This window comes from Leptodactylus fuscus, chromosome 4, assembly GCF_031893055.1.
Source record: "Leptodactylus fuscus isolate aLepFus1 chromosome 4, aLepFus1.hap2, whole genome shotgun sequence".
Taxonomy (NCBI): Eukaryota; Metazoa; Chordata; class Amphibia; order Anura; family Leptodactylidae; genus Leptodactylus; species Leptodactylus fuscus.
In genome coordinates, this window is record NC_134268.1 from 75,569,520 (window position 1) to 75,585,694 (window position 16,175).

The 16,175-nt window shown below is 37.2% G+C and overlaps 1 protein-coding gene across 1 annotated transcript in view; it reads right to left on the reverse strand.

Moving 5' to 3' along the window:
* Window positions 1-16,175, reverse strand: part of PIEZO2 (piezo type mechanosensitive ion channel component 2) — a 265,739-nt gene that overhangs the window by 14,784 nt on the left and 234,780 nt on the right. The window contains exons 38-46 of the mRNA XM_075270713.1: window positions 11,686-11,853; window positions 8,916-9,299; window positions 8,516-8,774; window positions 7,448-7,630; window positions 5,826-6,078; window positions 2,291-2,423; window positions 1,321-1,468; window positions 625-839; window positions 381-539 (exon numbers count right to left, since the gene is read on the reverse strand). Of these exons, the coding sequence (XP_075126814.1) occupies window positions 381-539; window positions 625-839; window positions 1,321-1,468; window positions 2,291-2,423; window positions 5,826-6,078; window positions 7,448-7,630; window positions 8,516-8,774; window positions 8,916-9,299; window positions 11,686-11,853 (1,902 nt within the window). The remainder of the gene's footprint in view (window positions 1-380; window positions 540-624; window positions 840-1,320; window positions 1,469-2,290; window positions 2,424-5,825; window positions 6,079-7,447; window positions 7,631-8,515; window positions 8,775-8,915; window positions 9,300-11,685; window positions 11,854-16,175) is intronic.

Below are 16,175 nucleotides of genomic sequence, written 5' to 3' on the forward strand. Positions count from 1 at the left end.
TGTTGATGGATTAGGAAATAGCCCATGCAGACCATTATATATCTTTTGAGATAATTGTCCAATTATTTTTGATCCCATGAAAAAAAAGAAGAAGCAACATATCACAGAGCTGTGAAACCTTTCCTTCAATTTGGATGTGAATACCCTTGAATTAAAGCTGAGAGTCTGTGTCATGTACTATTGATTTAGAAAAAAAATTATTGCAACACAGCAAAAGAAAATAGGGCTGATTGTGTAAATTATTAATGAGTTCCCCCAATGTATGTATCCAACCTAAGTGCTTTTCCTAAAAAGATAGTGTTTATTTTTCTCAACTTTCCCCAATCTGTTAACTTTTACTCACACATTCTGCTCTAAATACTTAATTTATGGCTACCTACCCTTGAAATAAGAATAGATTGACATAATTGTAGCTTTTTGTGAGGAAGTTCCCAAGAACACGTGTTGGGTATCCACAGCGGATCTGGTATGCTGATAGTCCAAAATAAATGCACTTCACAAAATACCATAGCTGAGCAACTGTGTTCTGACTGAATTTCCTGAAAAACAGAAATAAAAGAATATAATGCTGAACTGATCTAAGGCAGGTGACAACATACCAAGAGCACACACACAGTCATTTACCTATCTGTTACTCCAGGTAAAATGAAGAACATCCAAAAGTGTATACCGAACACCAGGATAACCTGAAATATGACTTTTCCCATCACAGTTTTTCTGAGATAGAGAGCACGGTCCACAACCATTGTGCCAAACTGTATTAAAACCATCACCAAGAAAGCTTCTGGTACCTGGTCTTCTGACAGAGAGGAGGTAATGTCTGCCGCAGCTGAGTGTTTCTAAATATACAAATATAGTATTAGCTGCATTCCAAAAATGTATATTTTCATTTCAAATTCCTTTGATTCCAACATCATTTGTTATCCTATACCCCATTTATAAAACAGTTTATATTTTAGTTAAATCTTCTCACAGTGAACATCTTAAAAGCCAAGTAAGCTGTATTAAGATAAAGTAAGGTTATGTAAACTGTATTAAGGTAACATAATCCAAACTAGAATTTTATCTTCCCTAACTCATCAGTATAAATCTCATAAAAGTTGTCATTCATAATCATAAAAAAAACACGACTATGTTGTTCATATACAAAGTCCATTTTCTTTTCATTTTTATTTCATTTGAGCTTTGAATGCATTTTCTTTTTCTCTTTCGCTATACTACAAGTCTAATATATCCACTTATTGATAGATATGCAGCAATCCTGAAACTATTAATTTTGCTTGCAGTAGTACTAGACTCTTGGCAATTTCTTTGACTTACTCCAAATGCCCAGAAGCCAAATACAATTATGATGAAGTCGACGGTATCTGCCAGGAACATTAACACATAGACATCTGTCACAGCACTGTAGTCTGGGTGAATGAGGTTGTAAAAAAATTGTCTGATTGGCAAGTATATCTGAAGGAATCTGGAAAAAGAAGTAAAACACCAATGAGTAAAAGCAACTCCAAATTCTAATATAGCCAAAATGTAATAACACAATTTTAATACAGATTTTTTTGAAGAAAATGTTATCATCCTCAAGCAAAAAGCAAAGCAAAAAGAACAAATGCCAGGTCAGGTCATCACCTTACATTTGAAACCACCAGTCAATACATGAAACATCTTTTACCCACTAGAAACTCATTCCTCTAGGACACTCTGTTGGCATGTGTGGAGCTATTTGAGGATATGGACTTGTTTCGCATATTAGTTGGGAGAATTCCTGACACATAATATACATGAAGCACATATACATTACACTAACCATCAACGTAACGTGAATATAACCTGATGTTTGGGGGACTGGGGATATATATATATATATATATATATATATATATATATATATATATATATATACAGTAAGTGTAGCATATGCCAACAGCCCTTTGTCTACAGGCTGCCTATAGATATGTGTATGAAACGCCAGTTTTAATACATTTTACCCAGTGTGTCCATAAAAATACTTATATAATCACTTACAGCGTAAAGCTACAATGTAAATACTGTAAGAGTAGCATAAGCTCTTTCTCTAAAGTCTGCCTATAGGTAGGGGCTTCTAGTAGCAAAATTCTGTCCTATAGACTATCAATATATCAATTGTAAAATAATGTTGAACATATAACATGTGCTATTGAAACTATAAAATAAGGAAACATTTGTGTGGGGTCACATTTCTGCATTTCAGTATTTGGAATGAACATTTGAAGAACATGGAGAGGAAAAAGAAAAAAGAAAACTTTCTTACGTTTTAATGGCAAATGCTTTAGCTTTGATAAGTTGTTCTCTAAGTTTTTCCATAAGCAATTCTTTTCTAGATTTCTGCTTGACACTTGCTATACTGCTACCTTTCTGACTGCTGTTTCTTGTGCTGGTGCTGCCTGTAATAGAAAAATAGTTTATGACTGTCTGACTTTTACCTTCACGGCATGTAATATATTTATTAATTTACGTCAGATGTATAAAGAATTCATGTTCAGACCTTTAAGTCGTATAGCAAATGAGGAGAACCTATAAAATACATAACAAATTACACTGAGAGATAAACTGGAAGATCCGCTTATTTATGAAAATGATCTGAAACTAATAGAAAAGTACTGTATGTTATTTATAGGATTAGCATTTCAAAAGAGTTTATCTGGTGTGGGGAACACGTATTGGGAGCTACAGATGCTGCATAACAACAGCTTTAATAAACTGGATTAACAGTGTAGTCTGTAAAGGAAACCTGTCACTAGAAGATACTTTCCAATCTGCCGGCAATATTTTGTAGAACAGAAGAAATTGAGCAGATTAATATATACAATATAGTTTAATGGTAAAAGAGTCCGTGGTACTTGTCATTCATTCACTCACATTAGATCTTTGCCGTATGTTTACAAACAATCATCTAATCATTGGGACAGTCTGATCACTGGTGTAACTTTAGGGGTGTAGTGTTTACAGATGTGACTGGGCCCAGATTACAAGGGGAGCCTACAGGTTACCCTGAACATGCTAGAACTAATGACACTTGGTCCTTTCTATTCCTATTCAGCCCCTCCTTCTCTATAATATGTTGCTTCCCTTTCAGCAGTCCGAGTATAACTGTAAATCACACAGGCTACTGTATACTAATATGCCACTGTGTGTTGATATGAAACTACCCTCTGCCACAGTCGAAGCTCATGGTGGTGGACCAGTCACTTTGCAGGGAACTGCTGACATCTGCTAAGCCATTACCTTTATAGACCCTGACCTACCCACAGTCACAAATGTGATAATTGTGCATCATGTGATTCTTTCACTACAACTGAAGAAAGTCTTAGGCTCAATCTACAGTGATATTTTTAACACATTTCAATTGTCCCTTTACCTGAACAGTCCACAAGACACTTTTTGCAGCCTCCCAAAAAGTTGCCCTCTCCATCGCTACCTTTATTGCTGACACAATGCTTTTTTTTGTCTCTGGGGTGTCTTTCAGGGACTACTTTGAGCCTGTTACTATAATAACACTTGCTGATGGTTCCCCTGGCTGCACAGGCGGTTATAGGTGCACTCACCCCACCTCCTACTATGGACACCTCCTGACTGGGGGCCAGGAAAACACTTTTCCCCAGCAACTAGGAAATACTGTCAGTGTTTAGCAATGTCACCCACCAAAATGAAAGGGAAAGAAACAAAAGCCAAAGGGAAGAAAATCAAAGGTTATTCCACTTACAAATTGACCTTAAATCCCCTGTTTTAAATGCCACAGTTGACAAAGGCTAAATAAGGTTGGAAGAAGGCAGAAATAATATATCCCCATTCTCCTACCCAAATTGCCAAAGGCAAGTAAAACCCAATTTCTGGTAAAGTCAAAAGTAAAACCCAAAAAAACAAAACAGAGTTATTGTTTTGCCGCAGACTTGATCATGTACATGGCTGCAAGGAGGAGCCGGATTCCATAGAGGGTAAAATAAACAGACACTGAAGCTACTGTTATTACCATGCATCTACCTTCTATAGCTGCTCCCTGACTATGCACATTCAGCTGCAAAACTGTACCAAAAAGAATGTTCATCTACATGGTGTATCAGTGAATCAAGGTAGTAAATGTAAGATCTCGTAGCTGGGTATTCAGACTAACATGTAGTACAGCTACATTATGTAATCTAGCAAGCTAGGAGAAACACCTTTAGGTTAAGGCCCCATGTAGCGAAATGCAGCTTAAAAAAAAAAAAAAAAGCTGAAGCCCCCCACTGTCCCTTCCTATTGCCAGGCCCTATCCTACGTAATAGGCGGCAACTCAAAGACGATCCCTTCCTATATATGTGACACACAAAACGCAGACAAGACAAACAACAACAATGGGAGGTCAGCTAGCCAGGGTTCGGTAACAGTCGAGCAATGCAGTGCCAAATCGAAGTCCAAAAGAATAGTCAGTAGGGAAAACCAGAGGTCAAGAATAAGAATACAAGTAAATTAACAGCAAGAGAAGCCAGCAAGCACAAGGCAATAACAGGTATCAGTGTGAATGTGAGCCAAGACTAAATAGGGAAGATGAACCCGCCCTGGACCTGACAGGAAGGCAGGCTCGCAATCACAGGGTAAGACAAAACTTAACCACTTAATGGACAGAGGCAACAAGGGCAGAAGACGGGTGTGGTGCAAATTCAATTACAGAACTAGAGTCGTGTTCACACAGTACAACCAAAAACTCTAAGCAAATTATCAAACGGCACACGCCTCCTGTGCTGCAGCATGCGAGCAGAGGGAGGTGCAGAGACCCGAACAAGCAGAGATGTTACAGTTTATTATTGAGTTTTTGCTGACTCTTTCTCTCTTTTTTTCCTTTCCCTATTAAATATATAAGAAAAATGCTCGCAATTTAAAATTTTTATTTTTCCATTCACAGAGCTATGAGAGGGCTTAATTTTTGCGGGACAAATTGTATTTCATAATGGTATCCTTTAACATTTTGTATAATGTACTTGTAAGTTACATGTTACCTGTATTCTATAGTTTGGCATGTTTACAGTGATACTAAATTTATATAACATTTTAACACATTTAAATAATCAAAAAGTTTTGATCCCCCATTTGCTGACACCTGTAACTTTTTTTTATATTTCCGCGTAGGGGGCTGCATAAGGCATCTTTTTTTGCAGGGCTTAGTGTTCTTTTTATTTATATCATTTTTGGGAATGTCTGATGTTTTGATCACTTTTTTTCAAGTTTTTATGGGAGGCGAAACAGTGAAAAAACTGAGGTTCAACTTTTTAGATCTTTTTTCCCACTTTGGCGTTCATCCTATAGATAATTAAAAATACTTTTATAAGTTTACAGATCAGACATTTGTGGACACAAGGAAACCTAATAGGGGATAAGGAGCAGGGTGTTACCTGTCAGTAACAACTAACACCTGCTCCCAATGCCTGTAGCGGCATTCATTTCCCTGACAAACACCTAAGATGCCATGGTCGCTATTGACTACGATATCTTAAGGATTAAATAGCTGGGATTGGTGTTATCACTGTGGCTGTCAGATACACTTGGACTCCAGTAGTGATCACACGGGCTCTGCTTCTGAGCCCACACGATCACCATCACGCACATGTATGTGGGGATGCAATAACTAACCACATTTCCTGATGTACATGTACGTAAAATAGTGTTAAGGGGTTAATGAATATTCATGAACATTTAAAGAAAACAACTTTGTGACTTGTGTAAACAGAAGATGACTATTTAGGAACTTACATGCAGCTTAAAAGTGATAGAGGATGAATGTTAGCTATTGTACCCTGCTGATTCACAATTACCTCTCTTTGATCTGTGCGAGGAGAAACTAGATCTGTGTGAAATTTGGGAGCCACTACTAGAACTCTTTCTTCTAATGGCCGCCTTCTCTTCTGGGAAATGGACATGGATGGATTCTACAGATGCTGCAAGGTTTACTGATTTTAATGAACCAACAGAATCTCTTCTTCCCGATCCTTCTGACATTTCGCCATCTGTGTCATCCTTGTGAGTGCCATTATCAGCTACATCATCTTCATCCCAAAGACCATGACACTAACAAAATAGAGGAACCTTTGTTATGTTCAAATGATCATTAGAAATACAGACACAGTCAGTAAAACTAGGAAAATTAAACTTCTTGTGCACCAAGGATTGGCTTATTCATTCCAGTCATTGTTTTCTTACCTCTGTTATATTTGCCAGGTGTAAAAATCAGTTCTGTGACCATTCTGTGGATGCTGCTTAAATGTTTTACCTGTGGTCCATTGTGGTTCTCATAAGGTATTTAAAGGGAAGTTCCACTTTTTGTCAACTAAAAAATCAACCTAAGGCTAAGGCCCCACATTCTGGAGACGCAGTTTTTTTTTTTTTTTTTTTTTATATATATTATTTTTATTGAAGTTTTTTAACATAATACATAATAACAGGATATAACAGTGAACATGGGACATTGAATAGAACATGTAAACAGAGGCTAATCAAGGCAATGTCCATATTTATGCCGGGTCGTGGCATAGCCGGCACATTGGTTTCATAACTATAACAGAGGCACCTTTTTTTTGTTGTAGATTTTGTTGCCGTTTTTTGAGCCAAAGCCAGCATTGGATTGAGCAAAAGATAGAAGTGTAAGAACTTCCCATATATTTCCCTTTCTTTTTGAAGTCATTCTTGACTTTGGCTCAAAAAATCACAACAAAATCTGCTACAAAAGAAGATGCATTTCTGCAATGTGGGACCCTAGCCTAAGGGTCCATTCACATGGAGGTAAATGGTGAGGAATTTGGTGTGGAATCTCAGTGCTGAAAAAAAGCCTCCCATTGACTTCAATGGGTTCCTTTTTTCTGCTAGCAGCCAAACCGCAGAGTTTACGCCGTGTGGGGCCCTGACCTAATACTATACTGCTCTTCTATTGAGTTATCTCTCAAACAGAAAACAGCCATTAAACCAGTTGTGAAATATTAGACAAATATGTCTGCTTCTTTTCAGAAACGTCTCTCCATGAGCAATGTCCAGTATTGTCTCTCATCTGTATTCAATTGAATGTAACTGAGCAGCAATACCAGACACAGCCTGTGGATTTTCTGGAAGTAAGCGCCATATTTTTCTCCAGTCTCATACAACCCCTTTAAAACTGACCACCGGGAAACATCTTGAATTCTCCATATTAAGCAGTACTATCTTTTTTACTTTTGAATTTCAATTATACAAAAAGTGTGTCTTTGTTTCAATTATCACTACTATACAAAAGCAAGGACAACTGTAAAATGAATATTACTCAGAAGCACTACTTTATTTTTTAACAGCAAAAAGTCATTTGATCCTTCCAGTAAATAAGCAGTAAAATGACTATAATACAGCAATATAATCTATACATTATCAACTATAAAAAGGACTGCATATTACCCAGCCATATACGACATACCTTTAAAATAGATCTATGAAAAAATAAAGCAAGGAGCTGAACCAGGTCGTAGTGCACATATCCTTCTTTCTTCTCTACACCAATTATATTAGGAACATGGTAAGGTTTGTCTTTGTACAACTCCAAACTGCTGTTCCATGGGAAAAATCCAAATTGGAAGAAATACTTGATAACAATTGTTACCTAAACCAGAAATAGTATTAAAGCATATAGCATCAGATATATAGAAAATTTAGTGTAGAATTACAATTACAAAACAAAAAACTATTTCCATATATCTAAAATATCTAAAATTAGCCTAAAATGCTGACATTTTAACCTGAACTACCAGTTAAATTAACACTGTAGCACAAACTTATATAACTCTTTGGTGGATGTCATTAGAAATTGAGCATGGCCAGCTCAAGTCAATTCCAGCTCCTATTTGATATGGATTTGATTTCTGGCTCACAGAGGGACAAAGGTGTACCCTAATAAATTATGTGCATCTCACTCCAACACAGAGGAGATCAAGACTGGAAACGCCAGTCTTTATAAATGCCCCCCATTACCTGCAATGATGATCAACTACAGTATTATGGGTAACATGGGAAATATTATTAGGATGTAGTCTTATAAATTAAATTAGTATCCAATGTACTCTCCAAGACTCAATATAGGAATAGGTCATCAATATTTTATTGGTGGGGTCAACTCCCAGCAACTTCCACCAAGCAGCTGGTATTTTTTTTACAGAGGTGGAGGCAGAAGACTCTGCACCTTGCTAATGCAGCAGCACCACCAGCACACATGTATGAAGCTGTCACTGTGCAGATAACACCTGATCAATGTGTTGGAGCCCTACCAATCTGATATTGATGACTTATCCTCATCTTTAGATGATCACTTTTGCTCAGTGGTGCTCTAGATTTTTCTTTGAACAACCATACTGACATTAAAATGTGGCCACATCACAACTTTTTGAATGAGACTATGATGCTTTTATCTCCAATAAAAGCCCCTAGAAATTAATTGAATTGTTTAGCGCTTAGCTGAGAACATATATCAGAATGCTGAATGTTTACATACCTCTGTATAGACAATGGCAGCCATCCAAAAGCGTTTACTGGGACGTGGCACAGACAGCATGGCCCACAAAAATATGAGAATTGGGAGAACCAATGTTATTATGGATGCAGAGATCATGTGGTTGAGGATAATCACAAAATAGCAAACCAGTTCTGATCTGGCCACTAAGGTATTATAAAGTGCATAAATAAGCTGCAGCAGGCGTGGCTGCCCAATGTAAAATTTTTCAGAATCTTCCAACTCTTCATCTTGAAACATCCTGTCATGTACAAAGAATTTATAAGAAAATCGTGGACATTTCAAAGAACGCACAAAACACTTTATTGGATTTTCATAAGCAACCGCCCTTATTGTGATGAGAGTAAGTAGTAAGAGAAAAGAAAGAAATGAAAAAACTTACTTGTTTAGAAGAAGTTCACTTGCAGTCAATTCATGTGTAAGAGTAGGCAGAATAGCATCATGCATCTTGTCAATGTGGCTGTCATCTGGACTTAAGACCATCAATATATTATCAGCAGAGTCATCCCGGGAAGCAAATGACAGCTGCTCAAAGCTGACAGCTTTACTGTAGGATGGAGGAAGATCTCCATCACCTGTGGAATATAGAGCCAACTCTGTATCAGGCGTATAGCTGGATCCCTCTAGATCAGCACAATATTCTTCATCCGATGCATCTAATCTTGAGGTTGGACTTTTGCCATCTTCTTCTTGCTCGTCTTCTACTTCTTCTATAGTTTCAGCTGTTCCCTGCCTTGAGTAGACCATGGTGCACTGTGTCGGTTCACTATCGAAGAAAGATGAGCTATTAACTTATGAGCATGTTGCTTATGCTATATGGTCGGTCATTCTTTAATAATATAATAAGGATATTTTCCTAATTTCAGCTGTTCTAAGCCTGGACTTCTACAGTCAGGTTTTTGGTTGTTATTTTTGAAACCAAAACAAGGAGAGGATTGAATAAAACAGCAGTAGCACCTAGCCTGTATAGTTTCTCCCCCTTTATGATCCACTCCTGGTTTTGGTTCAAAATAACAAAGAACCTGAAAAAAACCTGACTGTGGATCACAAAGAGAGTAAAAGTATAAAGTACAAGTGCAATTTTATTTACTCCACTCCTAGCTTGTGGGCGTCAACAGAAACTTGACCATGTGTCCTTACCCTGTTTGTATCACTTGTATTGCGTTTTACTAATCTCTACTTTACAAGTCATACTGAGGTTTGCCTATACTTCCTCACATCTTAGCATGGCATTTGTCTCATCTTTACAACATGACTATTTACAATACAATAAATACAGTATATATATATATATATATATATATATATATATATATATATATATGTATATAGTTACCTACTGTATAAACTACCTTTTCAGCTACTTTGCTGAAGAAAACCCCAAATTTTGTGAAAAGAGATGATCTAATATAAAGTTCTTAGGGTGGTGCTAAATGGGGAACCGGCCATAGCTTGTTCACAAATGCTTCACTTAAAGGTGTTTTCCCAACATTCAAATAAAAGAAAACAAACCTTAAGCAACCATACAGATAAACTATCTGCACTGTACCAATGACTTCAACAATCTCCTATGTATCCCCTCTTTCAAGATCTGCACCCCACTAGCACCATTACATTTTCAGGTTGAAATGACCAGAGTGAGCGGTCCTTACTGTGCGGCATGTGACTAGTAAAAACTACATTTCCCAGGTGCACCTTGCTATGTCTGCCTCCTTACTGGCTATTCCATCTAACAGAAATCATTCATATACTATGCTCCATCTGTTAGGACAGAGTATACATGGCTATGTAGCCCTGATATAAAAAACAGATATAGGGAAGACAAAGACAAACTGAGCTTGCTTTTCCTGATTGAAGATGGACTACATATTGTATCCATTGGTGGCAGTGCTGAAACAGTAGAGGGGAAAGGAGAATTTATTTGGGCTTTTCCTTGTGATAACATGCCCTATGTGTTCTGTGCCATATTTATTATATATTATTTTAGCCACTTTTCCCTTGGATAACAAGTTGGGTTGCTTAAAAGGAAAGAGGGCCACAAAAAAGACGCACCAATGTGCACCAACAATTTGGCACAACATTTTGATAGGAAAATAATTCAACCAAATGGTGGGGCAAAGTTACTCAAAAGTGTATAAACATTCAGAACTAGTGTCTAAACACTACAGAAGTATGTAGTGTCAATTAGTTGAAGATTTCTTAGATGTGATTTTGGAGCACATATAAATTAAAGGTGTATTTCACAAGCATACTATTGACTATCAATCCTTAGGATAGATCATTACTGTCAGATTGACTGGAATGGGACTGAGCTTGCAGTAGTGCTCCCAGCTGCTACACAATATGCAGAGCTACAGTACTACTGTGTTACTGTCATTCTGGTATACTGTAGCCGCTGAAAACAGCTGATCAGTGGATGGATCTCTGTTATTTTGATATCGCCGGCCTATCCTAATAATAATTCATCAATAGTATACTCCTGGAATAGTAATGACATATCCTAGCAATATGCAATAATTTGATAAAAACGGAATAATTCTTTATTGTCCTATTCTATCAATATGTCTCTAAAATGTGTATGTTAACTATCTATGGACAATTACTCTTATCATGTGTTTGGTAAGTTCCAGAGGAATATTTTACATTGGGATATGTGATTGCAAATCATACAGGTATTATACAGCATCATTTTATTAATGTGTTATACACATATGATGTGTAAGTGCATCCTCCATCTTAAATCCTACTATGCAATATGCTACAGTTAGATCAGCAATGTCAAACATTTTCAATTGATATCCTTGTAAAGATCTTGCAACCAACAAATAGAAATATGGAATTTCCAAACACTTTAAATATATTGATCAATATGGTTCAATGCAATAAGGTGCAACAATGATGAAAACATAGCAACCAATCTTACGTGAGTTCTTAATATTCTACATCTGAAAGATGAATAAAACAGGTTGCTGAGTCTTAGCACAAGTTTTGCACCTAAATGAATGCTAGTACAATACATTTTACTGCAATTATATGTTGTTACATGCAAAATTATGGTAGATTACAACCTAGACTAAAACAAAGACTAGTACGTGCAACAACGCAGCTATAGACTGAAGAATGAGTGAATAAAGCATGCATGGATAAAGCACCTTGATGCTACACTTCCACTGTCAGCAGAGGAAGAGGACATGTCCATGCTGTGCATTTTACGAAGCCTAGGTCTGGCACGCTCACTTGTTTTTGGTACAGCATCGGGTCCATCTAAATCATCAAGTGTGGACTGCCTTGAGAACAGCATGGTTGCTTCAGTGTTGCAGCTAGCAGCGCAAACAGTCACAGAGACAATCAATAAGTAAAAAAGCAAGCACAATGTTTAACACATAAACATTCTGGTGTGATATTACGCAACTAAACATCAAGCACAAACAAGCATCTATGAACACAAATGGATTATGTATAGGTTATCTTAAAACACAGATAAGATGCCATGGATACATATATAAATATATGAATACGAATATATGATTTAACAATATACATTTACAAAAAACATATTACAACCTCATTTATTATAACTTACAGAAACAATTCTGTTGTTGCTCATGGCATCCCCAATCTAACATATAAATGTAGAATTCTGTTTGGTTGGGAAATTTTCAAAATGAGGCGCATTATATTTTTTGTATAAGGCTAAGTTCACATGAACGTTTTCAGTGTCCGTTTCTCACATCAGTCATAGTGATAGAATGACTGGATGCAAACGGAGCATGCATGCAGGACAAAATATGACAAAAGCTTTCTTGCGTTATGTTTTTACATTATGGTGAATGTAGACGGAGAGGGCTCATTGCCATTGTTCTGATTCTATGACAGATAAGAGCAACAGACTCTAAAGACGGTCATGTGAACTTAGCCTTATAATTACAATATAGTGAAATGGGTGTACAAGATCAAATAAAAAGTATAATAAATATATGGTCTTAAAGTGTATGTCCACCATTGCAACCAAGTATTTTATTGTGCAATGTATCTAACAACAACAAAAAAATGAAACAACTTTGTAAATAAAAAGCTCTCAATGCTCCTCATGTGTTGTCTGCTCATGAAGTCAAATGTGACTTGTTTTAGCTGCTTCTCTTCTTCCTGCCATCCTTGCAGATGTAAATTAACAGCAAGCAGGGAGCCGACTAAAACAATCTTGAAGTTTCCTGTATAGGAGCTGCATATACAAATTGTAGAATATTTTTAAATGATTTTGAGTAGTTTCATCTTTTGTTATTGCTGAATGTGAACATACTCTTCTCAATCTGTGAACATGCAATTTTATTACGTAGAATGTCATGAGGTATATGTGCCGATTATGATTAGATTTAACCATCATAGCTTTATACACCTACATTGTAACTGCACGTATTGCAGAAGCAAATATGGCTCTCGGGCCAATAGTATCTGTCTACCTACTACTCATAGTATTTCAATGCACTAACACCATAAAAGAAGGGTGCACTTTACAAGGTGCAGAACAACATTTGAAAAACGAAGAAGCCTAAAGCAAATAATCTTTTCATATAAAAATCACACATTTTACAGTTTATATACATTAGTATACTGTCTATACCGCTTAATCACATCTGAAATGACATCCCTTATTTTTGAGCAGTTAAAAGGGTTTTCTGCTCACAATTTATAAATGTACACCATTGTGAAACCAAGCTTTTTGTTGTAAATATATGCTTCTATTTTATTTGACTCTCTCAATAACCCTACAATGGAGACAAAGTGATAAACATGTTATATTATTTATGAACAGCCATTTCCTGCACCATCTACAAACTATCTCTCAGCCAGTGATAAACATTCACAGGACTGGGCTCTTTTAGTGGCTCTGGAGTGATATCAATACAAATGGACCTATACTTCTGCTGTTCTCCTGAATGATCATCGTACCAATATTCATTCCCCATACATATGTCCGTTGATCAACTGACAAACAAGCAAATGGAAATACCATTGTATATAAGGGGCAAAGGCTCATACATCATATCATATTTCATATCCATATTTATGATGATTGCTCTATTTAAATAGAAGGAAACAAGCATGGATTAAATAGCTATATCACAGATGAGTACTTATGGTGGGCAGATGATATATAGGCACTAAATTTGGTCGTGAAATATGTGGTTATGAGAAATTATTATGAGTATTCCCTATAAGATTTATTTCCATATGATTACAATAGTTTTAGTATGGATGTCTCATGCTTTCAGTCATGTACATATAGCTTACAGTTTATCTACTGCCTTCCGACATATTAATAGACATATTAAAAGTTATGCCTTGTGGCCCTAAATAAGCATAAAGCATCTCTGTAGTGCAGGGGTCAGCAGTTCAGGCATAGCTACCTGGTACAGGGCTCTCCTAGTTCTGTTTCTCCAGGAGAGGAAGTACAAAGAGGAGAAGCGTGAGGTGTGAGATTGTGTCTGGGCATGAGGAAGCCTGCTCAGGGGCTGCAATTGATTTTATACCTTGGAGCAAGTGTAAAAGAACATGCTAAAGTGGACATGCATTCATTCGTTCGGCCTGTGTAAAGCCCTCTCTAATTTCTCTGCACATACAAAAGCCGATCCTATCATCAGACAAGGAACATATTGAAATGTAACTTTAGTCTAACTCTATCTAAACTCTGAAGGACCCCATTATAGCCAATGATTCGTCAGGCTCTGTATGTGACCCCTATTTTAGTGGTCCATGTGTCCACTGTTCTGGTCTTTTGTTTTTGGTGTGAGGAAAATTTGTTTTTGCATTATGTAGGGTTTTCCCTCCCTTGGGATCAATGCTGCAGAATATTTCGCTGTATTGGGTGAATGCATACCAATTACAAACCATAAGCTGTGGTACTGTCTTATGCTTGTCAGATACAAGGCAAACAAGTACCGCCAATAGGAAAAACCTCTGTATTTCTCCTTATGAACGATGAGGCACGCAGGGATGCAGTATGAATGCACACAGGACCTTGTCTTTTACAGCTTTATACAACTGGGATGTTTTCTGGAGCTAAAACACCCACATTCACATTAGCCCTGAGAGGTAATGAAGATAAAACTATATTTATTTCTATAAAAGAACAGTTAAAGGGAGTCTGTTACCAGAACCTAGAATATCAGTTCAGACCAGGAGATAGATAGGTTAGGGTCACCTGAATCAAACGGTGTGTTTTTCCTTGTGAATTGATGGCTCCAATGCCAAAATATCACTGTTTTTATCAACATGCAAATAATCTCTTTGGAGCAATGAAGGTATCTTGTTTCCTGTAGTGATTGGACAGTAGTGCCCCACTCCATTCATGTCAATGGACAGCAGATAGTAGAAGTACAGCGCTCGTCTATCTCCAGTGGTCCCACTAAATGGAGCAGAATGGAGCATGCCTGTCCAACCACCACTTCACTAGGAATGAGGAGAAGATACCTATGTTCTCATGACCAACTGCAGTCCCAACGATTGATGGTTAGGGGATAAGTTGCTGAGAGGAAAAAATTCCTTTAAGAATAAAGATACCAATGGTACATTAATAAAGTCTGCAAATGTATTTAACAACTTCTTAAGACTGGTACATTAGAGAACAGTTTAATAAAGTGATGATTACACTTTAAATGGAATAAAATGATCAGATAAGTAGTTCTATACACTAAATATCACAAACTATTATTATGGCATCAACTCATATCTGTATATATACAGTATATGTACAGTACAGACCAAAAGTTTGGACACACCTTTTCATTCAAAGAGTTTTCTGTATTTTCATGGCTTTGAAAATTGTAGATTTACACTGAAGGCATCAAAACTATGAATTAACACAGGTGGAATTATATACTTAAAAAAGTGTGAAACAACTGAAAATATGTCTTATATTCTAGGTTCTTCAAAGTAGCCACCTTTTGCTTTGATTCCTGCTTTGCACACTCTTGGCATTCTCTTGATGAGCTTCAAGAGGTAGTCACCGGAAATGGTTTTCACTTCACAGGTGTGCCCTGTCAGGTTTAATAAGTGGAATTTCTTGCCTTATAAATGTGGTTGAGGACCGCCCCAGGATAGGAAGACCAAGAGTCACCTCTGCTGCGGAGGATAAGTTCATCCGAGTCACCAGCCTCAGAAATCGCAGGTTAACAGCAGCTCGGATTAGAGACCAGGTCAATGCCACACAGAGTTCTAGCAGCAGACACATCTCTACAACAACTGTTAAGAGGAGACTTTGTGCAGCAGGACTTCATGGTAAAATAGCTTCTAGAAAACCACTGCTAAGGACAGGTAACAAGCAGAAGAGACTTGTTTGGGCTAAAGAACACAAAGAATGGACATTAGACCAGTGGAAATCTGTGCTTTGGTCTGATGAGTCCAAATTTGAGATCTTTGGTTCCAACCACCGTGTCTTTGTGCGAAGCAGAAAACGTGAACAGATGGACTCTACATACCTCGGTCCCACCGTGACGCATGGAGGAGGAGATGTGATGGTGTGGGGGTGCTTTGCTGCTGACACTGTTGGGGATTTATTCAAAATTGAAGGCATACTGTACCAGCATGGCTAACACAGCATCTTGCAGCTGCATGCTATTCCATCCGGTTTGCGCTTAGTTGG